Source organism: Embiotoca jacksoni, unplaced genomic scaffold (genome assembly GCF_022577435.1).
Source record: "Embiotoca jacksoni isolate LCO1_2020_lvr unplaced genomic scaffold, fEmbJac1.0.p SCAF_4, whole genome shotgun sequence".
Classification (NCBI taxonomy): Eukaryota; Metazoa; Chordata; class Actinopteri; family Embiotocidae; genus Embiotoca; species Embiotoca jacksoni.
Genome location: NW_027185392.1, coordinates 15,655,287 through 15,682,666, shown reverse-complemented (window position 1 = coordinate 15,682,666; position 27,380 = coordinate 15,655,287). Strand labels below are relative to the sequence as shown.

At 40.4% G+C, this 27,380-nt stretch overlaps 1 protein-coding gene across 1 annotated transcript in view; it reads right to left on the bottom strand.

The window, feature by feature from the left end:
• Positions 1-3,401: 3,401 nt before the first annotated feature.
• The window catches only part of tll1 (tolloid-like 1), a 47,320-nt gene continuing 23,341 nt past the window's right edge, over positions 3,402-27,380 (bottom strand). The window contains exons 9-21 of the mRNA XM_069168216.1: positions 26,957-27,072; positions 26,632-26,734; positions 25,713-25,829; positions 25,324-25,469; positions 23,640-23,835; positions 23,350-23,475; positions 22,070-22,230; positions 21,776-21,956; positions 17,165-17,290; positions 12,072-12,199; positions 7,800-8,013; positions 7,243-7,493; positions 3,402-6,209 (exon numbers count right to left, since the gene is read on the bottom strand). Of these exons, the coding sequence (XP_069024317.1) occupies positions 6,075-6,209; positions 7,243-7,493; positions 7,800-8,013; positions 12,072-12,199; positions 17,165-17,290; positions 21,776-21,956; positions 22,070-22,230; positions 23,350-23,475; positions 23,640-23,835; positions 25,324-25,469; positions 25,713-25,829; positions 26,632-26,734; positions 26,957-27,072 (2,000 nt within the window). The 3' untranslated portion in view covers positions 3,402-6,074. The remainder of the gene's footprint in view (positions 6,210-7,242; positions 7,494-7,799; positions 8,014-12,071; positions 12,200-17,164; positions 17,291-21,775; positions 21,957-22,069; positions 22,231-23,349; positions 23,476-23,639; positions 23,836-25,323; positions 25,470-25,712; positions 25,830-26,631; positions 26,735-26,956; positions 27,073-27,380) is intronic.

Genomic DNA, 27,380 nt, shown 5'->3' with positions numbered 1-27,380 from the left:
TCAATCACGTCTCGTGATCCTCCTCAGGAGATGTAATGTGTTTGGTTTTGTTTCGTCAACTGGAGTTTACAAGAAAATTAAGAATGACCTTTCAATCTAGTCCAATTTTTATTAGGAGGAATTCAAATGTAAACTATCTCGATGTTTCTGAAGTCTCAAAGGTGGTGTTAGTGTCAAACGTTGGGGGTTATGCAACTCTTATATCCTGATTTCTTTACTTCTCTACTCCTCGGTAGAGAAGTGTCATCATGTCGAGGGGTGTAAGTGCATTATAGGAACAATAGGCAGAATTAGTTGACTGCAATCACAGTTGCAACAGTTGTACGTGTTTTAAAAAAAAACACTCAAACGGTCATTTTTCTACTTTAGTAGGTTGTAGTTCTTTCTGAAATCCACACTTTCCAAACTTTAGGTCCAGTCGGAAGTGACGTTTCAGGTCAAAGGTTTCTTGGTGACCCCAAACCAAGGCAACCATGTGCGAATTTTGGATTTCACTATGAAGCTATTCTGGTGCAAAATGGTATCGTAATCAACAACTGATAGCTAGACCGGCAGCGAACCCGATGAGAGACGGGTACCTCCGCGCCCTGTTTCCCAGTGAGAGCAGCAGGGAGCCAGCGGTTATCAAGCTGGAGGAGCGGATTAAGCTAGCGGCTAACAGCAGCCAAGTAGGATGAGGAGGAGATGACGAGATCATCAACAAGGCGAGGTAAGTTTATTTGTGTTGCACATTTCATACACAACTTCAGTTCATATGGGATAAAAGGACATTTCAACCCTAAGAGACCCTTAGGCCGGTCTTCGTCCTCGGCCGACTTTACTGTCTTTCAGAGCCTGCAGCAGCTCAGTTTTAAATCCAGACTGAACATACCTGGATAATATGAAATTGGAGGCATCCCATGGTAACAACCAGGTCCTGCTAGTGAAATAAGTAGAATAGTAAAATAAGAAAGTATGTACATGATGCCATTGTACTGTAGGCCTAAATGCACATTAGTCTAATAACTGATAGTTGGATGCTCTTGCTCTTTCTGTGAATATTAACAATGTCAGTGGTCAATTCTTTTATCATCAAGATATTTTGAAAATCTGGCTTTCATAACAGCCGGTGCAGAGCTGCTTCTGCTGTATCATGTTTGTGTTTACTTGTATGCTTGCTGTCGGATCATCACCTGCTTCGTGAGTAAATAACAGTCATTGGTTGCTGTTTTATCATCAATGTTTATTGTGTGAATTTGGCTTTCCTGTGAGCCAGTACTTAGTCACTGTATGTGTGTATTTCTTGCCTATATTTTGTGTTTTCTTACATGATAATTTTTTTTCTCAAAGAAACAAATATAACATGGTCATTAAAGTCTACAACTTATTTTAAATGGCCATAACCATGTATGTAAGAAAACATGGAAGAAATAATGTACATTTTCCAGCACACATCCCGCAGCTGTGAGTCCTACAGTTTATGGTTCTAGTACCTCTAAGAAGTCTTGCACCACAGACCCTCCGTCCTCATAATAAACATTTACATGAGTGGTGTTGTTTTACCTTTAACGGAGTATTCACGAGTTTTGTGCTTGTTTTGTTTAATCAGTGTTCATTTCATAGAAGCGTCTGCTCTCACGAAAAGCCTGCTTTTTTATGTTTAATTAAAAACACTTTATGTGGGTGAAACTCAAAGCTTCAAAGCACTGAACTCTGTAAAGCTTAAACTGGGCGCCCTCTGTTGGTTACTTATAGGCCTAACAGCAGCTGGGTGTGTGTTGCACCAAATGTGTGACAACTGAAGCTTATTAAACTGATCCTATGAAGGTAATTGGTTTGTCCTCACATACCGCAAAGCTCTGGTGTTTAAATTGGGTCAAAATATGTTCACTGAAAGGTCAAAGACATGCAATGTAAAACGGATTTTGGAGGTAATGTGTGTTCACTGATTTTATAATAGGAAAACAGTGTGTCTCTGTTGCTTGATATGGAGTCTAGTGTGTGCCACTGGAGTAGTCTTTTTTTCCAGTGTGTAACTGATGAAATAATAGACTGATATATTTTCACAGGAAATCACAAATTGGTTCCTCACATTTACATCACAAATGGTGTCAGAGCACCAAGATGTCTGATTGGATGGTTATTATGTGGTGCTCAGCCCTGTGGCAAGATTCATGTGTTCATCAGCTGGCCAATCAATGCTCCTGCTACTACTCTGTGATGTTAATTACAAATAGCCGTGTTTAAATTAAGAAGCTCAATGTTTAAACGGTCAACAAGAGAATGATTAGATAGAATATGATTGGAAAACAAATAAGAAACAAACAAATGTAAATCACAAAATAATTTGACAGCACTGAAATATGGTACATAGACCTTCAGGCTTGGAAGATCAAGAGACACAAGGGTCAAGAACGAGGTCTCATGCTCAAAATTCAATAAAAAAAAAAGTTTTAAATGAAAACCACAGCGTCTACAATTTAATGACATGACAAACTCCGTCTGCTGAGAATTAATCTCAGTAAAAAGCTAAATCTAACTTGTGGTGAGACTGTTTTGTTCATTAAGAACATTCATTCATAATTACTGTTCTTCAGATCTACTTTAAAAATGAACTAATTTATCTTTTAAACATAAGGGGAAAAAAATCATTAACTGGCACAGTTAATTATTTCTTTTACTTTTTTAACGTGTAATTTGTCACTATTTTAGAAGACATCAGCTCTATCATAATAAGTTAACAGTGAAAAGAGTAAAACATTTTTCAGGTGGCAATTGTAGATATATGAAAATGACAGACTGCTGCTAATAGTTTGACAAAACATACAGATGTCCTTTTTTTTTTTTTGCCATTATGACTAGAAGTGACATTTTATTTAGTGGTTCAGTGTGTGTGATCATGGGTGATTGATAGGCAGAAATAGAATATGATATTCCCAGTTTTGTTTTCGTAAAAGTAAAATCCCTTGAAACTAAGAATTGTTTTGTTTTTATTACTTTTGAATGAGCCCTTTATATCTACACAGGGAGAGGGTCTTCTGACACGGTGCACGCCATGTTCAACCGCCATTTCTCTACAGTAATCAAACACTGGCTTTAAAGAGGGCCTTTATTATGTTTTGAGCTTTGCATCCACCGTAGAGTCCCCTACATGCTTCAAATGGGAGAATTGAGCTTGCAATCTGTTTACAATCTGAAACTTCACCACTAGATGCCACTAAATCCTACACACTACTCCTTTAATGTGAGCCATGAATAGTCAGATATCATCATCAGCAAATAAAATGTCCTTTCATGTGATAATTATCACAAGGAAACTGCCAGGATTAGATTTATGAATCAATATTGGGCACTAATAGTGGTTGTAGTTTTCTCTAAACAAGTTGGAAAAAAATTGGCATCTGTACATGTAAGGTAAAAACAAACACAACAGTAATTTATGAAACACACCTGTAGTTTTAACCTGTGTGTATTTTAATGACTGATGCAGAGGACGTCATGTCAGTGTCTCTGAGTTACAGACACAGAGGTGGAGTGATAAAACAAAAACTACAGTGGATCAGGGTCACCTGGAGCTTGGCACGTACAGCAGTGAATGAGTCAACTTAAACACATACAGCTCACAGACACACACATATTTCTTTATAATCACCTACGACGCACACGTACACAGAAACAATGCAGCTTGTATGCAGCTGATATTCCTTTAACTTCTCACTTTGTTTTTCGTCACGCTCCAAATATACAGAACAGAAAAGTTAAGATGTCGTCAGGAAAATACACAAAAACAGGAGCTGCATTTTTGTGTTTTTGTGTGTGTGTGTAAGCATGTGTGGATGTATCTCTCAGAGCAGCTACAAAATTGACACAAACACACATGCACTGTAGACACTCTATCTTACACACAGACTACACTTCCAATGTTATTTTTAACAATAAAACCATTCAATATTTCCAAACAAATTAAATGACAAGGTGTGATTAAAAAGTTTAGAGACTGTTCTTGTTGCACATGAACAGAATGCAGTGGGAAGAAATAACTTTTGTGAGTAAGTATTCCAGGTTATGTTGCTTGATTAATAGCAGCACTGGTGTTCCACGCAATTTTGGGACCACTGGTCTGTGCTTAAGTTCGATTTCAGCATGGACCTGAAACTTGAGCAAAGCACGCACATCAAATCACATCGTAAATGGAGACCCTTTAATTGCCTCAGAAGGCCTATTGCAATGAAGCAACGAGCCAGGCAAAGTGTTTTAGGTGGAATTCATGGGCAAAACGTTGCTGTCCAAGACCGAAGGAGGTGCATTGGGTCGGGAGCACATTCATGAGGTTGTGCACTGCTGATTAATCCCCCAAGGTCAGACTGTCAACACAAAGTTGTACTGTGATTTTCTGGGGCGTCTGAGGGAAAACATGTGGCGCAAACAACCTGAACTGTCGCCCGATGGCACTTGGGTTCTCCAACATGACAATGCGCCCGGCTCACAGGGCGTTGAAAATTGGTGAGTTTCTCGCCCGAAGCAACACAAATGTCGCTCCCATCCCTTCCCTAATAACCCCAATTAAGTTCAAGCTGTTGGGTTGCAGTTTTGACACTGTGGAGGAGATCTAGTGCGACTTACAGAGCGGGACTTCTTCGGAGCGTTACAAGTGTGAAAGGAGTGTTGTGTTGCTGCACAACGGGACTACTTTGAAGGGGATGGTGGCCAGATTCAAATCAGGTTTTTAGTTGTTAACGTTGCAGTCTCTGAACGTTTAGATCGCACCTTGCATGCTGCCAAAAAACCTCAAAAACACTCCGCTGACACAAGACACCTGTGCAAGAGCATAGGAGCGGCCCCCGACAGCATACATTTGGTTCTAAGGCAATATTGTAGTTCCACAGGACTAGTGCTGTTGATGCAGTGTGCCGTCCGCACGCTGACTGTGTCTCCATTGGAAAACCTTCAGTCAGTCATTCAGTGTAGTTTTATTTTAGCACCGTGGGAATCTCTCTTCAATCACTCACTTCCAAGAGACGGCTGCGAAAAATATTCCCTTCTGATATCCACTGAAGAAAAAAAAAAGAATCACGTCTACTGTGGAGGAGAGGAAACTGGAAACATCCATGAAAGTTGCTCAGTTTGTTACAAGATGGTGCCAACTCATTAAAAAAAACACTCACAACATAAAGCAAGGCTTACCATTACAGATTATAACATCACAGATCATCTGGAAAGTCTCCATCTGCGTTTATTTTGTTCTTTTCTTTCCATTCCACAATAGTCGTCCGCATAAACTTTACGCAAAAAGGGGTAAAGGTCAAACTTCAGCCTTTTGTTTGTTCTTTTTTTCCCGTACACACACATACACACACACACACACACACACACACACACACACACACACACACACACACACACACACACACACAAACACACATACAGTAAACACAATGGGTTTTACAATACAAAGACATGAAATAAAATAATCTGCGGCCGTTCTGAGCTGGGTTGACGAGACCAGTTCCCAGGCATCAAAGGCAATAAAAATGTCTGTCAGCAGTTTCTTTTGAGTTACTGTGGGTCCAAGCAGCCGTCTGATCACAGTAAGTCGCACAGTTCGAGGACCAAGGAGTCTGAAAAGACTCCAAACTCCTTTCTCTGATGCATTTTTAGCTCTTTAGCATCCATAGTTTATAATTCTGAGTATGAATCTAGTGTGTGTGTGCTTGTAGTCTTTTGTTTATGCACCCATGAGTATCTCCGTAAGTAAACTGATTCGGATCTCCCGCAACCCTCTTTCTGCACTGAACGAGGGGTAGCTTGATGTGCCGCCACAAAAGTATCTCCTTCTCTACAATCTTCAGCACAATTCCCCACGTTTGTTGATGTGTCCTTGTTTTTCCTGTCTCATCTCAGAGTGCGATAACCTGTGCAGAGACACAGAGGGAGACAAATATTCACATAAGAATCCTCTTCCCGTGGTGGCTGGCGAGCGTCCACATCTATCCGTGGGGTCCAAGAAGAGGGGACATGCTGTACTGTTTCTCAATGCCATGGTGAAGGTCGGGGGTAACAGCGGCAGGCTCAGAGGTCACGGGCTGCGACTCGAGTCATTTCCTGGTGTGAAGGCTCTCCTGGAACTTGGTGCTCGTGTAGCGGATGTGGAAACCCTTCTTGCTGATTGTGTCGTCGCTATGGAAACGGATCAGCATCGCATCTCCGGGTGAGTAAATCCCCTCCCTTGGCTGAGGAAGGTAAGATAGAGAGACACGTGAAGCAGTATTTCAGTTTCAATGATGATATCAGTGGTTTCGCACGTTTTAGCTCATTTACTTCAAATCATCTGTACTTAGCATCGGTTTCGTGTTTTTGGGTCTGTTCCCTTGACTTTTCTTCTCCTACCATGAGGTGTTCATTTTCAGTTTTGAGTGTAGTGTCTCAATAAGTCCTGGATGGTTGTCCATTAGATGAATTGTAACAACTCAAGTAAAATTCCTAACTTTCCTTCAGCACCACCATTGGGGTGTTGTTGCTCCAAAAAAAAAAAGATGTACCTCTATTGATAATAATATAATTTGTAATCCTTTTGTGTATCAGGATTACTTCACATTTGTATACATTTTCTCCTTGCTAATGTTAGAGTGTAGAGTAAAAAACAAGAACTGTTTTTTATTAATGTCATTTTAAATGTAATGCATAATTTTTTTTAACAAATAACATTAAATTGTTGGGGGAAAACCAACCAATCTCCCGACTGCGTTGGTGTGAAATGCTAGTTTTCAAATAGTTTTAGGTCAGTCCATTGCCTGTTTCCACAGATATGGGTCCGAGCATCGTGGGCTCTGTGCCTACACTCTACCGACCAGCTCTGAAGTTTTTTAAGTGTTAGACATACAAGTTTTCCTTTGATTTCTGTGTGTAAATTCTTTAATCGACTCTTGAATACTGTGCTGTGTGGCTAATTACAGTTGACATCAAGTCTCCATTCATTTTGGATAGTTTACTGTGAGTGTCCTTGTAGTGTCCAATCGAAAAGAAAAAAAATGCAAAAAAGGAGAAAATAATAGAAATTAATGGCTGCCAGTAGCAGTATAAATATTACAAACTAAAACTTTAAAATACATTTAAAAATGGTAAACTAAACAACTACCAGCAAAGATGTGATGCAATATGACTTCTATTTAAGAACCAAAACCTACAAAATAACACGTGCACTGTCCTCGAAGAGTCCCAAAAGTTTACACAACACGACGACAACATGGAAACGTGGAAACTTACCCCTGAACCACAGAAGCGACCCAATCGGTGGGAGTTGGCATCATATCCGTTGTACAACTCGATGTAGTCATAGCCACAGTCGGCCTCCTCCTCCACCTCAAACGTTATGAAGGTGAGCTCGATGCCATAGCCCGGCTCTGCTGTCAGCAGCCACTCGCAGTCAGTGTGACCCGGATAGTTGTTGTCTCCAAACTGAGAGTGGGAGTAGAGGTTCTTCTGACGAGCTTCTGCTTTCAGACGACCTCCACACTCTAAAGAGGCACAGATGAAGGAGAAACTTCAAAGTTTGAACTAAAAATCGAGATATTTTGGGCCTCTCTTGTCGTCTCAGAGACTCATTAAACTAAAGGCAGGCTTCAGAAGTGCTTTTCATCATGTATGTTGTGTTGTGAATCACTAGAGGGCGATATTACTCCTAAAAACTCCTCAGACTTGGAAACTCGAAACTGGTGACTAAGTGATGCGCTTTGCAGACAAAAAGAAAAATCACAGTCCTGCACATACTGACTTAACATACTAATATAAATACTGAAATATTCTCCCACACAGACACACACCTGTGGAGTGTGTAGCTTGGAAACCCTTCCTTTGCACTGAGGCGTCTGAAATGAAGCGGAGGTACATCTTGTTGGCAGTGGAGACCAGGGGCTCTGGGATCTTGCTGCCACACAGGCGGCCCAAGATGGCTGCAGTGTCACTGTCCCCGTCGAAGGCCTCTAGATGGTCATAAGCACATTCCTGATGCTGCTCGATCTCAAACTCATTGAAGGTCTGCAGAAGTGGAGGCAGAGAGATTGACAGAAAGAGATTGATGAGAGAGATATGATGTGAAACTCCAATAAATTCTTTTTAACAGTTATAGAAACCATTGTCTGTTTTCACAAGGCTTTTACCACTTGCAGTTCTCCTAAATGGAAGTAAAAGTTCCCAACCAAGATTTTCCTCTTGAGACTCTATTAACAAAGCTGCTGTGAGCAACTTCTAGCAGAACTGACACAACTCCTAAGCTACGAAAAGGGGCGGGGTCGACCCAGCTGCTATGGATGAATAATGTCTTCATTCATCCATAGCTGGTTGAATCTTTGTGTCAGTGAATTAATTTTTATTAGTACACAAAACTTGAAATTAACAAACATACCACCCCCATTAAAATAGTCTTGAGATTAAGGCAATATATTTTTGCAGCAGTTTGTTATTATTGCACTTGTCTAAAATATGAATGAAACAACGTCCATTATTGCCAGCAGTCGTAGCTGATTGTGAGCAGGTTTTTGAGGCTTACTGGTCCTCAGGGCTCCCCTCTAACTTGTCTCACGCTTAGGAGATACGTTTAGTTCTAAAATACTTGTGATTCGCTCTTTAACAGATTTTTAAGAAAAGCTTTTTCTAACTCAACTGTTCAGGAGCTACTTTTAGCCTTTAGATTTTCTGCAAATACGACCACAGTACTTTGGTAAAAAAGTATTTACAAAGATGTTTGACTCTCGGACAGTGGGGACGACCTGATGGCTGAGGGGTTCAGTTTTATAGACATACCAAACAGACATTAAGGCCCTTCGTCCCTTGCCCTCTTGTTTTCAGGCTTATAACCAAAGTCAGGAATGCACAAACTACATGTAGCCTGATGTTACCAGAACCAAATTCACTGTGTGAATATATGTCTGGCCACAATCCGTTGGGGATTGTTTCCAGTTGTTGCATTATACTGGGAGCAGACCTCGGGTTCATTTTGAAATTATTGAAACAGATTTTAACCAGTCAGCATTGACCACCTTATTGTGCGCGGAAACTCACCAAACTGTAAACAACAGAGACCCTCACCCAATGCAAGCAGAGAAAAATTCCTTGATATTTGCTAATGTTGCTACACCTGTTCGTATTACTTTATCTAGTTCTACCACTGCGGCCATTGTTGGATCTACATTTCAAAACAAGTGCTTGACTTAAATGTCATTGCACTTATGATAACAGCAAAGAAGACTGAGGTTTTGAGCAATAGATAGGCAGAGCCAGGCTATCAGACATCGATAAAGTCTTTAATTGACACTGACATAGTAGACAGTTGTTTTAAAAAATAAATATATCTACATTTCATATTTTTTCTAATTCCAACTCCAAACCCCCGTGCCAACACACTGCTGCTACGCTGACATGCATGTAGAGGCTGTCACGATTCATAACCTCATCAAGTCACCGTGAGCTGAGTCATAGCACCTTGCAGGCCTCTCTCTCCCACACAACTCTCTGATCATCTCCATCATGTCACCACAACCACCACACACCACAGACCTCTTTATAAGAACCAGGCAGAAGGACAAAGATGAGTGAAGGTGGTCTGATGTAAGGATGTCATTACAGAGAGGGGAAATGTTTGAATCTGGGGTCGTGATGGCTTCCAGATGTTTCTAACTATAGCTCAGCTGAGACACTGGTTTGTTGGCGGATCTATTTACTACTACAGGAACAGTGTGTATGTGAAGAAGGAATAACAGAACGACACTTCATGTGTGTGTTCAGATTTCTGATATTAAATTTATCCCGCTGTGATGTCATTACTGTGGACATGGAGACCGACTCTACTTATCTCACACACACATTTGTACTGATATCTTTAGAGGACTGTCATTGATGTAATGTATTCCCTAGCTCCTTACCCTCACTTTCCAAAAATGTCAGAAACTGGTCCTCACAAAGATACGCATATACACAAACACATTGAGTGCCAACTTTTCCAAATTTGCATATAAATCACATGTAGTCACACATTTGAAACAGCAGCAAAAACCTAAGTATGTGATCATAACTGATGATGCAATGTGTTTATGGTTACATAAGGGGTGATAGCAGATTATCAAAACTAAATGACAGTTGATGACAATTTTGATAACATGCAGTAGGCCCGGCATGTAGCTGCAGAGTGGAAGAGAGGAGGAGCCAAATCCTAAGATTTTGTGCTTTTTGGCTACGTGTGTGTGTGTGTGTGTGTGTGTGTGTGTGTGTGTGTGTGTGTGTGTGTGTGTGTGTGTGTGTGTGTGTGTGTGTGACACTATTTGCATGAGGACATGAGTGGACTTTAGGAGGATTATCTGAGGCACGCTGTGTGAATGAATGAATGTGTGTGTGTGTGACTGTCTGCTGCTGGACTCGACTCTTTCTGTGTACCAATTTGAACTGTATGCCCATGATGCTTAATATTAGCGGATATGAGGAGGTGATTAATCTATTAGTCAACTGACAGAAAAAAATTCTGAACTAAAGAGCTTTGACTCCCAATAAATTGTCACGTACGGCCATTTTTCAAGTTTGAATGCCAAACTTTACCCAGTTCTGGCCTCATAATTGAGAAGATCTGCTGCTTTTTATGTCATTAATGACAGTAAGGGAATATCTTTGGGGGGGCCGTGATTTTTACCTATATTCTATACAGTGCATTGGTTGCACACATGCAGTCAGTGGCTCACTGAATAAAACACAACATTAAATGACATAAAGATTTGAAGAGTCTTCCACGGTTGCTAATTCTGCCGTGATGTCAATGAACATTGTAACCTTTTTGAGTGTCACCATTTCAACTTTTGTTTATGTTATGCAAAATCATAATGTCTGAAGGACGATGTTTGGGCTCAAAGATTTGCTCTGAGAAATCTGTTTTAGAACATTGCAAGGAAAAGTGGCCGCCGTGTGAACCGGTCCATTTCAGCGCAACTAAAGCTAGCTGATGGTGTCGCCTGTGACTCTGTTAGTCAAGTCGTTAATGGTCAGTTTTAGAACATAAATCATGTCACGTCTTTCAACAGCCAATCAATTAATAGCAGTTAACCATGAATCAATGTTTTCCCTGGTGAAATGCTGTCTCAATTATGCTAGAATAGGCGAGACAACAATTTTGTATTCATGATGGGCATGGTTCTCAAAAAAAAATACAGGCAAAAGATCTCTGATCACACATGCACTATATAATCATAGCAACCCAGTGTAGGCTTGAATTATTAAGCCAATAATTTGCTCTGTGAAGGGTTCGCTCCATCTTTGCGCCTGTGTGTCTTTCTTTGGACGAGGGTAAACAAAAATCATGTGACTGCTATTTTGGTTACAACTTGTCACTTTTTGGACCTTAAACCTTCGATCACTGAGGGCCATTATCAAAGTGATGTTCAGTTTAGAAAGGCAGGGCTGGCAGTAGCACTGCCGCAGCTTTCAACCATGACTATCTTTAACCCACAATGCAAAAAACACCTCATCTTCCCTACACAGAGAAAAGGGAAATTTGAGGTCATTTGAGTTTCCCCGGCAGTAACAAAACTCAAAAGCGAAATGTTAATAACCTCAATTCTAACTGTGACTGATAATACAATATGTAAGTTTATTCATAAATATGTACATATATGTTCAGAGACTTGGAAAATGTGGAGTGGAATTTCCGCGTGCGTGTGTGTGTGTGCGTGTGTGTGCGTGTGTGTGCGTGCGTGTGCGTACGTACGTGCACAGGCTGAACGCACACATACATACACGCAGAAAGACACAAGGACACAGATGGCCACTGCCCAAGGCCTCTTACTAACGCATGAGGACACACTTGCAGTTAGCCCAAATATACAAACGTGCACTTTCTCCCCCATTCACATTTGGGCTTCATAAGTGGAACATGAAAAGAGAGACAATCATGTAAGAAGGGGGAAGAACAGCCTGAGGCTCCTACAGACAATATGATGGCACAGACAGAACAAGGCATCGTTATGCTGGAGGGAGTTATCATCAAGAAAATGGTCTAAAAAGAAAGAGAGGGATCCAAAATCACGTGTAACCTGCTTCATTGGATGCACACTTACAATCTTGACTCTGTGTCCCGGCGTGGCTGTGATGTCCCAGGTGCACTCCTTGCGGCTGGGATACTTGTCTGGCCAGTTCGGGCTGCTCAGGGTCCCACTCGGGCTGTGGATCTTATGCTCACACTCAGCTGGACACACACAGAAACACGCAAGCACACACATAGGGAGGAAGTTAAAATCATGACTGCACAGGAAAAGGTCAGAGGAAATGGAAAGGGAACAGGAAGGAGAGAAACAAGAGACCCAGCCGAGAGAGAAAAGATTTCAAAGAAACACATCCTGGTGACAAGTTCAGTGTGAATTTCACATGGAGGCAGGCACGCATGCTTTGCAAAAACACTCAGCAGCAGGACTGTACTCTACAGACTGTAGTTGTATTGCTGTGACAACATAATGTACACATGAAGATTTGAACATCTCAACACATATACAATACTATAATGTTACATATATAATTATATAGTAGAATAACTCAATATATATGTACATCACTTTCCTCCATAGAGTATTTAAATTTATTATTTAATATTCTATGTGAACCCTGAATGCTATCTGTAGTTATTTACATTCAGTCAGTAAAAAATTAGCTTTTAACCATTCCTACATACATAATATGTAATCATGATTATTGATTCTCTGCATCTGCAGCACTGATTGACAGCAAAGAAATCTCAAGAATCTGCTCACATTAAGCACCTTGAAATGCACTGCAACATACCAGCTACGTTTTAGCTATCATTTAATACAAGCTACAACTGAGAGAAAAAAACCTCAACATTTCCGAGATTAAAGTCGTAAAAAAACGTGAATGTTCTTTCAAATTAAAGTGGCAAATTAAAAAGAAAAAAACATTAATCAGATAAAAATCTCACTATAAAAAATTGTGGCAATGTCTCAAGTCTGGCTGCTTATGATGTTGTGGTGATTCTGGGCTAAAAGCACAAGTTTTTCCTAATTGTTATATCTGATTCCAGCATCACTTTCTGTGTGATAGCGTTGATGCAATCTTGCAAAGTGAGGAGTTGTCGTTCACTGACAAAAAAAAAAAATCTGTGTCCTTTTATCTCAGAGGTTTCAGGTTTTTTTCAAGTAAATTTACTACTTAATACTCAATAATTCCGTTTATTTTTTCCCAGAAAATATTACCCCAACCAACCGGCTCCAGAAATTGGCCCTAATAAGCTGTGGTAGCAATTGGCAACTGTTGAAACTGTCTAACATCTCTTTCTGGTTGAAGTTGGAGTCTCAACAATTCCTTTCTTCCTGGAGTATTCACCTCATTTTTTTTAAACCCCACCAAAAGTTTTTCACAACAGCTCACAGTCAAACACTGCATTCAGGTGCGTATAATCCGACTTAGATGAATTCCATGGCTTTATGAAGGTGCTTGGAGGTACATGTAGGAGGCATGCACAAGACAGAAAGGATGTATTCGAAAGTGACAGATTTTATTTCTCAGACAAACCAAACCCATATACAGAATAAATGAATGAGTTTACAAGAACTTTTATAAATGTAAAATTTAGTTGTCTAACATGCAAAGTATTAAATACATATTCTTTGTACACAATTGTCACAGAAAATCTTCACGCCTAGTATAAAAAAGACAAGCTATTTACAGGATACAGGTTTAAACTCTGAGGATAATTTATCACATAATCAAGTTGTCTGATATGGCAGAAAAAGAAAACTATTGTCCATTATCAAGTTATTGTGGGACACATTAAATGTAATAATTTACAATGCCATAACATCATAATGTTGCCAGTAATTAGATAAACAACCCAAAAGTTTCAAGTCTTCCTTTTATGAGCCTTTTAGAGCATATATAGGATACTGATTTTAAAGGGCTAGTGTGTAGAATTTAGGGGCATCTATTGGTAGAAATGGCATTTAAAATTCATAATTTGTTTAAGAAGCGTTGTGTTTACATATGGAGCAGTTCCACTGCAGTATTTATGCAGTAGCCCAGAAGTGACAAACAAACGCTGGCTCTAGAGATGGCCTTGGTGCGTGAGGCGAAGGGTGTTTAATTTGTCACAAACTGATACCTCACCATTAGATGCCACTAAATCCTTCACACTGCAGCTTTTAAGTTTCATTGTCTTTCTTCTTTTTCTTTCTTTTTCACTACATGTGTCTGATAGGGCTCTATATTACACGCAGCACAAAGTGGTGTTAAGCGCAATGCAAGTGTCTTTGCTAGTTTCAGACAGAAGCAGTTATTATTTTCCCATTCAGCACTGACGTTGATTAATAAGCCAATGCGATTGCACCCATCTGATTGCCCATTGTCTTGTTGGTAATAAACTGAGCTTTGGTCAGGTGCATTGTGTATTTCTATCTTGAGGCAGCAGAAAGCAATTGCACAATTCACCAACAAAAACCTGGTCTTAAATCATTTGGCTCACTATTTCACTGTTATTTTAAGGGCCAATTACTCTAATAGTAGAGTAATATCAACTTACACTGGCAGGTGCACAGCGTGCCTACACTATGCTTGTGACACACACAGGGATGTGAAGCAGCATACAAACATGCAAAAGATTACAAATAAAGAGATTACAATGTAAAAGATTATTAATGTGTACATCAGTCTGCTCAATCTGCACACGATCAGAGGTGTTTCCCCTGCAGGGAAGCGTTATTTCCTACGACTTGCTTTTAAAAAGGAATGGGACACTCCCATTTCTTTCATGTTACACCCAAAACACACTTAACAATAAGTAAGTAATAAGACTAAGTATCACCCCTTTTAAGCGTGAATCTTACTTTGCCCTTAGATTATCTGCCAATAAATTTGTAAAAGTGCATTTAGCCATGCTCTAAATGCTCTTGCGCCATTCACCTCACACGTGGGCTTAGTTAAAATAGAGCCCAAAGTGTTACTCTACTCTGGGAGGAAACTTCTGTCAATAACATTTCATGTTTAATGATGAATCCAACATGAAACAGAAAATCACTCTATCCAAATGTCCATCTCCATATGCCTAAACTTTCACACACATACTGTATGTGTGTACATATCCACGCACGGACACAAGCTGTGTGATGGGAATATGGACTTGCATGACTCGGCAAGGTTACTGTGTCAAGCTGGTTTAATGCACATATAAACACACACACACACACACACACACATACACACAGGAAGACCGCGCTACATGCAAAGCTTTCAAGCTCCCAGATGTTTGAAACATGAGTCTTTTTATGAGCAGCACAGGGAGCCTTTAGTGTGGTGTGTATGTGAGTATTAATGTGTTGCGTGAGTATGTGTGCATGTCCATGTTCAAGAGTTTAACTTCAAAAAGCTGCGTATAATATGTCAATTCATCACGTGTGTGTGTGTGTGTGTGTGTGTGTGTGTGTGTGTGTGTGTGTGTGTGTGTGTGTGTGTGTGTGTGCACGCAGATGGGAATGTGCAAATAACTTTTGATAAACAATGTTTTCTGTCAAACTGAAACCTTTTATGCTCTCTGTGAGCCTGTTTCTCACACAAGCACATCACAGTGACCACAGTTTCAGTGACTTCCTGGCTGGTTTGAACTCTTTTGGGTCAAGTTTGTTTAGTATTAAGTCTTTCAGAGGAAGCCTTAACAGAGCCCAAACACCTGGATTTTAGATCCTATGTATAATAAATAATATAATAATTTTATAGGATATTTCTGCAGTATATTGTATATAATATATATTGTATATAATATATATAGATATATACTGTTGTATATAATATATATAGATATATACTGTACTGTATATACTGTGCATTTTATATTTAATATTTTTTACTGCTATTTCATTGCTTTCTATTATTCTATTATCATCTTATTGCTTCCTGTATGCTGCTGTAGCGAAAAAAAAATTTCCCCTTGGGGATTAATAAAGTAACTACCTAACCTACCTAACCTAACATACCTGAAATTAGTTTGTTCGTTTATGAGGGTAGCAAAACTGTGATTCTTTGTGGGTTAGTGTTAACAATAAAACAAACAGTTAAAAAATAGGTACAAAACAGTTGAGACTTTTTGTCTTTTTGAATAAGTTTTAAGCAAATCGGAAGTTACAATATTGGAGTAATGGGCATTAAAATCACACAATGCAAGTCATGTTAATGTACAGGCTGAGAAATAGATTTGGAATAATTAATTGTTTAAGGCATGTAGCGAAGCCTGCCTGATCCTTTTTTTTTTTATTTTTTTTTTTCAATAGTTTAAGGGTTTTACCAGGTCAAAGCTTCAGACTTCAAGTCAACAGGTCTCTAGTCTTCCCCTTTTATAGCTTAGTCAGTCCGTTTCTTAAGCTTCAAGTTTAGGGCTGGGCGTCGTTCAGAAATTTTCAAAACCGTTACTGATACCTTTACTTCAATACCAAGTCCAAAACAATGCTTTTCTTTTGCAAAATTTTTATAAAATCCTTAAGAAAAATAAAACATTTCATTACACATTCGGTTACAAATCTTTAGTTTTCATGCACTTCAGAGGGGGAGAGAATAACCCAAGTTGTTTTCTGTAGCTACAATTTACAGATATTACCTAAACACCACATGCAGGCTAAATGTAGACACTAGCTAGGCACTTACACTGCAATGTATGTGGCCAAAACTTTCTTTAAGAAGAGTGACACAAAGCATTTTAATGTAAGAGTGAAAAAGTTTAAACCAAAGACCCCATATAGGGTTAATGTTATATTGACTCACTGACTTTACTCCTTCATATACAAAGCAAAAGTTATGCGTTTCAAAATGAAAACATGTTTGTGTGTTTGTGTTTGTGTAGGTATCAAAATTTGACACACAAACTTTTTCAATAGTAGATGGTCTTAAAGCAACTCGGTCGGTACCCAGCTCTACTCAAGTCTACAGCTCTGCTCGCAGGCTATAGGTGTAAAAATACATGGAAAAAACGACTCCCTTCAAATGTAAAGCTCCAGTTTGTTGTCATGTCGATCTTGGTGGACAGAGTATGGACTGTATGATGGATGATGACTGTTTTTATGAATGAGACCATGCTTGTGTGGATGCGTAACGACATGCATGTGCGCGCCCATATTTTTATGCCAGTGTGTGTGCAGATGTGAATGTACGTGAAACCCACCTTCCTTACAGTCATGTTTGTTCTCATGCAGTACAAAGCCATGGCGACACTGACAAACGTACGAGCCCACTGTGTTGATGCACTCGTGCTGGCAGCCGCCGTTGTCCTTGCTGCACTCATCTTTGTCTGTGAGAGATACACATGCAACACATCACTCATGTGGAAACATCAGAGAGATGAGGTGGAGGGCAGGGAGTGAAGGAAGAGAAGATGATTAGGGAAGGAGAGATAATAGGAAATGGCAGAAGAGGCGTTACAAGAAGATAATCAAATCAAACTAGGAAGGTCAGTGAAGTACGGGAATGTGACAAAAGTGGGGGAAGAAAAAACATCCAGCAGTGCTAGTCTGTACAAGACTAACATGCTCAACTAGAACATTATTCATCTGTCAGGTTAAACTTCTTCTCATTAGGATGACAGTTAAAGTCCAGCATGATGGTAAAAAAAAAACAGACATCCCAGCTTTCAACACTGCTTGCAGTCCAAATTGTTACCACAGTAACAGCTAAATATTTCTTAAGGAAAGGTTATGGGAAAAGAGAGTATAATATATGAAAACATAGTCAAAGGTTTGTGACAAAGGTAAACTATATATATTGTTGGTCTGTGTAATGGTGCTGCTGGCCTGTAAAACTGTCTGTGTGCAGCGCCTCGAGGTCAAGGTCGTGGCTGCTGTGTGATCACTCTCCACCCTGACTCTGAAACCTCTTGACCGTAACAGCTGTTCTCAGATCAGCTGTGCTCTTCTCTGGTCAGACCTCCGCTGCTGTGTCAGTCTGACGTGTTCACCCAGCCAACTGAAGAGAAAATGTAAAATCTGACCACAGCTGCAGTCTGTCTTCACATTAGGGTCCTGTGAGGCTGCTGTCTTAAACCTATTTATGTTAATGTCCCACTACACTACATGGTAGGTTACACTATGTGGGATAATATCAAATAACTATTGCCTTACATTAACTGGTTGTATTTATATCATTGCATTTCAGTAATGGTTAAACACAATACTAAATAAATGAATGTAGGATTTTACAGAATAAGAAAACCCCTTTACCAGAATCTCTAAATTCATGATAACAAAACACCACGATGTCCAGTCTTTAATTCCTCTTAAACATACATGACATTTTTACACTTTGGTTTGTGTGCCAATTCAACAACAGTGAGTTTGAAAGGTGCTTGTAGGTGGATTTTGTTAACCGCGGACAGAGCCAGGCTTTCTGTTTTTTCTTTGTTTCAAGTTGTCACGCTAAGCTAAACTAAGCTAACTGGCTGCGGTGTCATATATAGTGGACAGTCAAGAAAATCCTCTTATCTAACTTCCAGCATGAAAGAGCATTACCCAAAACCTCCAGCAATTCCTTTAATAAACTATTAACTTATTGTATCTCTTCATTGTAGCTACATGAGTGAAAAATATAACCGTTCTATAAAATGTAAATATTCTTTGTGTCCTTTTCATCATTTGATACACCTTTCCTCAGATTTCAAGTTGACATATTCTTTTTCTTGGAAACCTATTTGAAGCAAACTACAATTTTGACTAAGATTTTCTGGATCTCAATGTTGTTTGGCAGCAGAGACTGTGAAGATTGACGATAGCAGCGGGCTAAAATGTTGAAATATTTGTAGAATTGAACCAAAAGCTGAAAGAACCAACACAGTTAGGATGCTGTCCTCCTTCTCAATATTTTTTCCCCCCCTCATTCTCTAATTTGTGGCTTCTTCTAACCACCTGGCTTCACCTCGGGACGGCTGAGCGAGGACAAAGCCTTTTAGCGAGGCTGAACGCTGGGGCAACAGAGCAGATCAGAGGGTGGAGGTAAAAGGAGCAGTGAAGGCTCGCTCTGTGTGGGGCTGCGACGTTGACAACAGTGATGGTGTCAGAGGCAGAGGAGGTGGGGATGCACCGATGACCGCACAGGAAGACAGAGGACGGACAGGGAGTGTGTGTTTGTGACTGCAGTAGAGAAGCAGATTCCTATAAAGAGATGTGAGATTAGACCCAGACGCTGAGTCTCACCTCAACTCCAGAGCTTGTGAATTAAAATAGATCTGCTTTTAATGAAACCACTAAATCCTCCTCTCTCTCGTTCTCGCTGTGTGTGTGTGTGTGTGTGTGTGTGTGTGTGTGTGTGTGTGTGTGTTTGTGTCTGATGTGGTATTACGGTGCTATTGTGGGCTCAGTCTCGCCCTATCACGGGCTAAGAAGCTTTGCGGTCGATGCTACACAGTGTTCATTGTGGCTGTCTTCAGGTCAAGCACAAAATTTCCACACACACACACACACTCACTCACACTCACACACTCACACACGGATCAGTAGTATGTAGGAGGCTGGAGGGACCTCCCCAGAGCTGCTGGCTTTTTGCCAACCAAAAGCTATCTGTGGAAGCTTCTGACAATATCTGAGCCACACAGCAATTTTTAACACACACAAATACACACACACACACACACATTATCTGTATGTGAGTAATTTCTCGGTACAGCTGTGCTCCACTGAGCGGGTTAACTGTGTGTTCCAGGTGGTCTGTAGGTAGTTGAATTTTGATGAGCTCATCCAGATAACAGCTTTACTTCCTCCTTCAGAGGAAGTCGCCTGATTGATTTAACTGTCATGATTTTCTCTTTTAGTTACTCTATGATTCACATTAAAGTAAGATGAGAGAAATCTGGTTCTTTTTTTCAGGAGAACTTCCTAAAATTGTTATTCTGAGATGTTACCATCCAACAAATTCATCCCTGCAACAGCAAGTGGGGGATATTTGTTGTAATTTTAGTTGGAAATCATAGCTGTGTCCCAGTTTCATACTAGCTGTGATCGTTTTTGAGTATGCAATTTATTCACGCAGAATAGGCGAGAAGTTAAAGGTGCCATCTAGGAATGTGATGACACCAAGAAGCAATACACATTCCTGTCAATGGTTTGACATTAGTCCACAGCTCTAAAAGATACACAGCAGTGTGGCAACAGAAAGCAGAGAAGAAGACTGCTACCAAGTAGACATGGATGTAAACAATTCAGGTTTTCAAGTGTTGCTTCAAATTTGCTTTGATATAAAATACTGAATGTAAATATAACTGTTTTTTGGTCAACTTTAAGAGTACCAAAATGAGTCAATAAGCATGCTAAATTCATTCGATTTTAGAGAGTGGTGATAATGGACACTTGTCCTTCAATACAAAACAAAAATGGAGGAACCACTCATAGTAGAGTCTTTAAACCCATGGACCGGACATTTTTGTGTGTATCAATCTCAAAAAACAATCTTAATATATAAAGTAAATAAGCTTTTTTATGGTTAAAAATATTGAAACAAATAGAGATGACCCAACTAAAACAGCTTAGACAATAGAAGAAACTGCTTATTCTCAGAAAATTTAATTTTTTTCAATCAGACTGACAAACATTAAATTGGTGCTCATCAATTTTACTAAACAGTGTGGTCTTGGTTGGTACTGGGTAGGATTAGTATTTAGTTATTTAGTAAAACAAAAAAAAAACTGGGCCACAGCATGTTTCCCTCTGGAGGAGAATGGATTAAAAACCGATCCACACTATTAAAACAGGATCCATCCATTCCCTCGTATCACACGGTAGACCAGTGCCAATCAGAGATCCCGATTGTGAGGTCATGTTACCTCCGACCTTTGACGAGGTTGCCAGCTTGCTGTTGACACGGCCAGGAGTCAGAGGACGGCCGCGCTTTATGTCCTGGCACGACTCAAACACAAACATACGCTCCTGGCACAGTGCCAGTCTGTCTGAGGGAGAGAGGGCAGAGGTGGGTGCAGGAGGCCGGAGCGCCGGTGGAGGCTCAGGAGACACAACATGACAGACGCACACATGTACACATAGCTACACACGCACACATGGATATTTCCCTAAATACTGAACTATGCAAGCAATCACAAATGAACACACAGTAGAGGTGGACTGGGAACACACAATTAGACACTTACAAGTTTTTGTTTTTTTTGTTTTTTTTTATATTAATGTACAATAAAGCCAATTCCACATGCAAACCTGTATTGTAGCAGCTTTTACAGAGAAAACCTGAGCTGTGCACAGTGAAAATATTCAACTGTCTCTCGGGAAATACGTTGAATTCTGCATGCCATGATTTATATCCTGCGCCGATGCAGAAAGTAAGAAAAGTAAGTAGTATTGACCATTTTAGAAATTTGAGTGTTTTACTTGCCTAAACCAAATGATTCATGGAATTTAAATTCCTTGGTGAGTGGACAAGAAATGTGATCTGCAAACTAGCACGATAAACAGATTGTGTAGACCAATCTCCTAAAAATATAATATAAAATGTGCCTACCAGACACTATACAAGCGGTTTTTTTTCTCCTGCTATGCATCTCATATTTAGAATGATAGTCTGAGTTTTTAGGAAGACAGAAGTTGTGTTCAGTTTGAGTTTTTGGCAGTTTCACTGGATTCCAGTGGTGCAGAGCATCAAAAACCACAAACCACTCCTTCATCATAATCTACTTCTCCCATGTCCATCTGTACTCTTTGGATGTTCTAGTCGCTTACAATTTGGTTAAAGACAGTAGATTATCTGCACACCCCTGACAAAAATACACACGCATGTGTCTTACCTGAGAAGAAGTGAGCCTTGAAGCCTTTCTTGGAGACGGTGTTGTCCGACTTGAACTCAATCCTCATGTTGTTGTACTGAGAGGTGATGACCTCGGGGACCTCAGTTCCACAGTATTTACCGTGCAGCTTAGAGTCGGATGAAAGGCCGCTCCGCACCTCCACGTAGTCGTATTTACACACCTTAACACACAAACAAGGCTCTTGCAACACACATCCACAAGGTGGCTGCTACATTCAGCAACTTCCTTTTGCTCTGATTAGTATGTAACACAGAAACACGCAGTTAAACTCACCTCGTTGCCCTCCAGCTCGAAGGCCTCAAACTGCATGGAGATGCGGTACTGAGTGGGAGCGACCACCTGCCACACGCAGTTCTTGTTAGGTGGATATTCTTTGGGCCAGCCGGGAGTGCTAATGGTCCCATTCAGCTTGGACAGGAGACCGCCACAAGCCGCTGCAAAGATGCAAACAATTTAGATACGCACAGAAATACATGCTCTTGTTTTTGCATTTCTGCTTTTATTTGATCGTCCAAACAAACTGAGGGCGTATGAGTGTTAACCGTCAGGCTGTCATTGGGATCTATTGGTTAAATTCCTTTTGGTTTAACAGAAATTATAGCTATAAAAAAGAAAGCATGTATGTGTAAATGGGGCACATGCGCTTCATGCTTCTACCGCAGCATTGGATTACAAGACTCAACTTCACTGTGTGAATATGTGGGTCTGGGCCATGCTCCACTGGGGATTGTTTCCAGTCATTTTATCCTAATGGGTGTAGACCTCAGGTTAATTTAAAATTATTGGATCCAATCGCTATAGACCACCATATGATGTTTGTCGTGCACTGAAGTTCACCAAGCTGTAAAAAACGAAGACCAACCTTGCCCTCAACTAATAATTTTAGGCATTGTTCTTGCTCTGACTTCAATTTTTAGATATTTGCTAGTCTTGTTCCAACTTTTCGTAATTCTACATCTACCTCTACCACTGCCGCCATTGTTGAAACTGCATTTAGAAACAAATGCTTGACTTCAACATCATTGCACTTAACCACCCAACCGCTCACTGATTAGTCTACCCTTCAGAGTAGCTGAGCAAACTAAAGTTTTATGTTTTGTTTTTATTTTTGTTTTAAATTATCTCACTACTTGATGTACCCACACATTAAATCAGTGAGGATTTCACAATAATATCTGCTCTTCGGAAAAACACTGCAAACCCACAATTTGGATATTTCACGAGCATAGCTTTTTCTCTCTGCCTGCCTCAGAAGTGGTTTGTTAATTTGTTTCACTATGTGGGAATTACGAGTTGTTAATCTATTTTGTGAGATTAAAGGACCTTTACAGCTTGTGTGGCATTGGAACAGTGAGTCATGTGGCTTTGTTTCAGAAAGATGTTTTTTCCTGTTGATGGAGGCTGTTTGGATGTTGTTGATTTATGTTTCTGATGAGTTAGACACACATCCTATTGAAACACAAAGCGGCATACACAGGAATGCAAACACAAACATGAAAACAGCATACCAGACACACGCTCGCACACAGAAACACACATACACTAACTGTTACCTTCGCAGCTCTTCTTGTCAGGGGCTAGTTCGTAACCTGGGTCACAGGCACACTTGAAGCTGCCGAGAGTGTTTACACACCTCTGTTCACATCCACCATTGTCTGGCTTGGCACACTCATCTTCCTCTGAAAAAACACACACGTGAGAGCACATAACAAATGTGAAAAAGCCATGTGAGAAAAAAACAATGCACGCAAACACACACACACACACACACACACACACACACACACACACACACACACACACACACACACACACAGAGCTACTCTCTGTCCTTCTTACATACCTTTGAAAAAGTTAGCAGCAAAGCCGGCCTTGTTCACCGTCCCGTCCGAGACGAACTTCATCCACAGTGTGTGTGAGGTAGAGCGCACGTCCTCAGGCTTGTCGTAGCCACAGAATCGACCAATCAGAGGGCTTGTTTCGAGTGGGCCATCCCGAACCTCTAGGTAGTCGTAAGCGCAGCTGTCGTGCCTTTCAATCTTTACCAACAATAACACATAAACACACAGATACAGAAAACTGCTGTGAATATATGTAGTGTGACCATCAAATGTCTCAGAATGATTGCTGTTATTAAAAGCAGTATTTGTCTTCCTTCACCAGGCATTTAAAGACAATAGCTGGTACTCATTTCTCTCTCCGATCCACTCTCACCCCAACCAGTCGAGGCAGATGGCCGCCCACTTCTAAGCCTGGTTTTTCCTGTTAAAAGGGAGTTTTTCCTCACTGTTGACATTTATTGTTATGTTGACATAATTGTTGGGTTTCTCTCTACAATACTGTCAGGTTTTGACCTAACTGTAAAATGCACTCAATGATTTTCTACTATATAAATAAAATAGAATTAAATCAGAATTGAATTATGACCCTGACCCTCTCAAACACACTGGCTTAATCAAATAATCTGAGCCTGATTCAACATAATCAGGTCACACCTGACGATTGAGGTTGGGAATTAAAGTGTTCAGAGATTTACAAACGTGAAATATGTCAAAAATTTCCAATTGACAACGCCTGGGGGGGTCTTTAAACTTTTGGCTGAGATGTGGGATGCAGTGGTGGTGCTGCTACAAAAAGAAAGCAAAAGACATAAATAAACTGATTGCACATTATGTAAATAGCAGAAGAATTTATTAATATTAACAATAGCATAATCCCTTATTACTATTATTCCATTATGTACAAAAAAACATGCGTTATAGTAGACGTACTGTAAGGTCATAGTTGAACTAAGAAGACATTTAGCAGGGAGCAATTAGGCAATAATTTGACTTTCACTAAGTTACATAAAACTGGATTCGTTGTCTGAAAGCTTAACTGCTCATTTTGCTTTCCCTGACAGACTGTATTACACCAGAGTTACCAGGTTCCCACATTTCAGCAATGAATCAGATGTGGAAAATGTTATGATCATCAGTAGACCTGCAGCTGCAAACACAAACAGAGCTGACAGAGCCGCTACAGTTTGAGACATTCTGTCGGTATTTCACATTGGTTTGTTTACGTCACAGCTTCAAGTTCACCTGATGTGTGCTCATCAGTAAACCTTAATCAAGCCTTAAACTCTGTCTGAAGTGACACCATTTCAGCTTCAAGAGTAGAGTAGTGACACAACCTGTGAATATTAAGTTCTGTGTATAATTAAAGCAGAATCAGACACCATGAACATTTGAATTTCCCTCCCCCATGAAGTTTTTACGGCGCTCAAACTACGAAACTAACCCTCAATTGCCTGCAGTGTCTCTCTGTATGCTCACAAACACACACGCACCACCACCACCTTCATTAACTTCACAGCAGCTATACGAGCGTGAAATTTGACCCAGACATTCCTAAGCACACGCACAGGGGGGCGGAGGACACACACACACACACACACACACACACACACACACACACACACACACACACACACACACACACACACACACACACACACACACACACACACAGAGGGAGTGAGTCACCTCAAAGGCCTGGAAGCTGAGCCCGACGTTGTACCCCTCGGACACAGTGATCCTCCACACACACTCTTTGGAGGGTCTGTAGTCGTCGGGATAGTTGGGAGACTGAATCTGGCCTGAGTCCTTGGTGATTTCCCCACCACAGATCGCTGCACAAGAGAAGAGAGGGAGAGAGACAGAAACAGGATGAATTAGCATCAACTGCACTGACCAAAGACACCTGAAACACATTCTGTGTACACGATGAATAATGAAAGCCCCGAGAAAACTTCTCACAAAAGACACAAGGTCATCAAATTCAGAGCCTGGCCTTATTTCATCAGACACTGAGTTTGCAGTCTCTCAGTTCATAGATGTCCATGCTTTTATTTATGAATTTGACTCATTGTTACCTTCGTAAATGGCAGCAAAGCCTTTCCCCACCCAGTTGCTGCTGCTGCGGAACTCAATCCACATTCTGCTATCGGTGGAAATCAAGACGTCGGGAACTTTATCTCCACAAAACCTGCCTGTAAAACACACACAAAATCAAACTCTGTAAACCAGGATGTCTGATCATTTTTGGAGAAATATGGCTTTCAAAAGATTACATGATGTAGCTGGGAACAACTTGACATTTTAGCACAATAGAAGTACTTTCTGTTAACGGTCTGTGTTCAGCATCTTACATGTCAACAAGGTCACTGGAGCTGGGAAAAAAGTTTGATCCTGGGGAACGTCTGTTGCAACACAGAGTCATCTGGCAACACTTTGCATCTCATCAGGCCTCACCTGCATTTCCTGGCTTGGACTTGCAATTGTCACCGAGTACAGTTTACAGTGCAGCTTATAGTGTTTTTTTTTATACATACAAGGGTTAATCAACAAGTTCCAAGACTGTTCTTGTTGAACAGGAGCACACCACAGTGATGTGCACAGAGGGAACTACTTTGTAGGGGAGGACAGTCAGATTTAAATCGGGTACGGTTTTTGGTTGTTATGAATGCAGTCTTGTATTCACTTCAGTCCCAATCATTCAAAATCATTTTATTCTGTCAAGAACGATAAAAAAAAAAAAACGTACAAAATATTGTACATCCTAATTTGCAGGAGGAAGTAGTGTCACTAATAGATTGAGAGAATTTTCTTCATCCTAAACATTTGAAGACCAACTGCAATATTAATCGTAAAGAATAAGAACACAAAGTATGGGGTCGTAAAGCTAAAACCAGGGCTGTTTGTGTTAAACATCTAGATTAGTTTTAAATGCAATAAAGGAATATTACAATAAGAAGAAGGAGACGAGCAGCAACAACGGTCTCCTGATCTTACCGAGCAGCGGAGCTTTCCTCCAGTATCCATCCCGAACCTCGATGTAGTCATACCAGCACAGGCTGCTCTTATACAGATCCATGGTGGTGAAGTTTAGGACAATCTGGAGGAGCATAAAAGTAAACAAAAACAAACATATTTAACATGCTTAATGCAGATCTGTGCTCTGCAGAGACTACGCGGAAGCAGAGGAAGAGGGCAGAACCAGTGTTGTTAGAACTTAATCAATATACTGTCATTCGGTCAGTGGTCTCGTTTTATATTGGCTAGGCATACACATTCACCGCACTGTAGGGTGCCACTGAATGCGTGCATGTGTGCGCACCTTTTCTCCGGGTGTAACAGATATTCTCCAGACACAGTGAGTGTATGAAGGGTATCCGTTGGGGTAACCAGGAGAGGAGAAGTTTCCCGTTGACTCTTGAAGCGTCTCTCCGCATGCTGCAACACACACACACACACACACACACACACACACACACACACACACACACACACACACACACACAGATGGAGTTAGATTTCTGTGGTATGTCCTGCTCGTGTGTATAGTGCTTTCAGCTGTGTGCTGATGACTTATAATCGGTAAATTAATAAAGAGCACATGGCTCTCATATTTGTTATTATTCTCAATCAGCATAAAATTAATTTTCCACTGCCAATTTACCGAAATAGATATATTACAGACTATTTTGTCAAAACAACAGCCTCTAACATGCTTTGTTATTGTGCCAAAGTTTATGTCCATA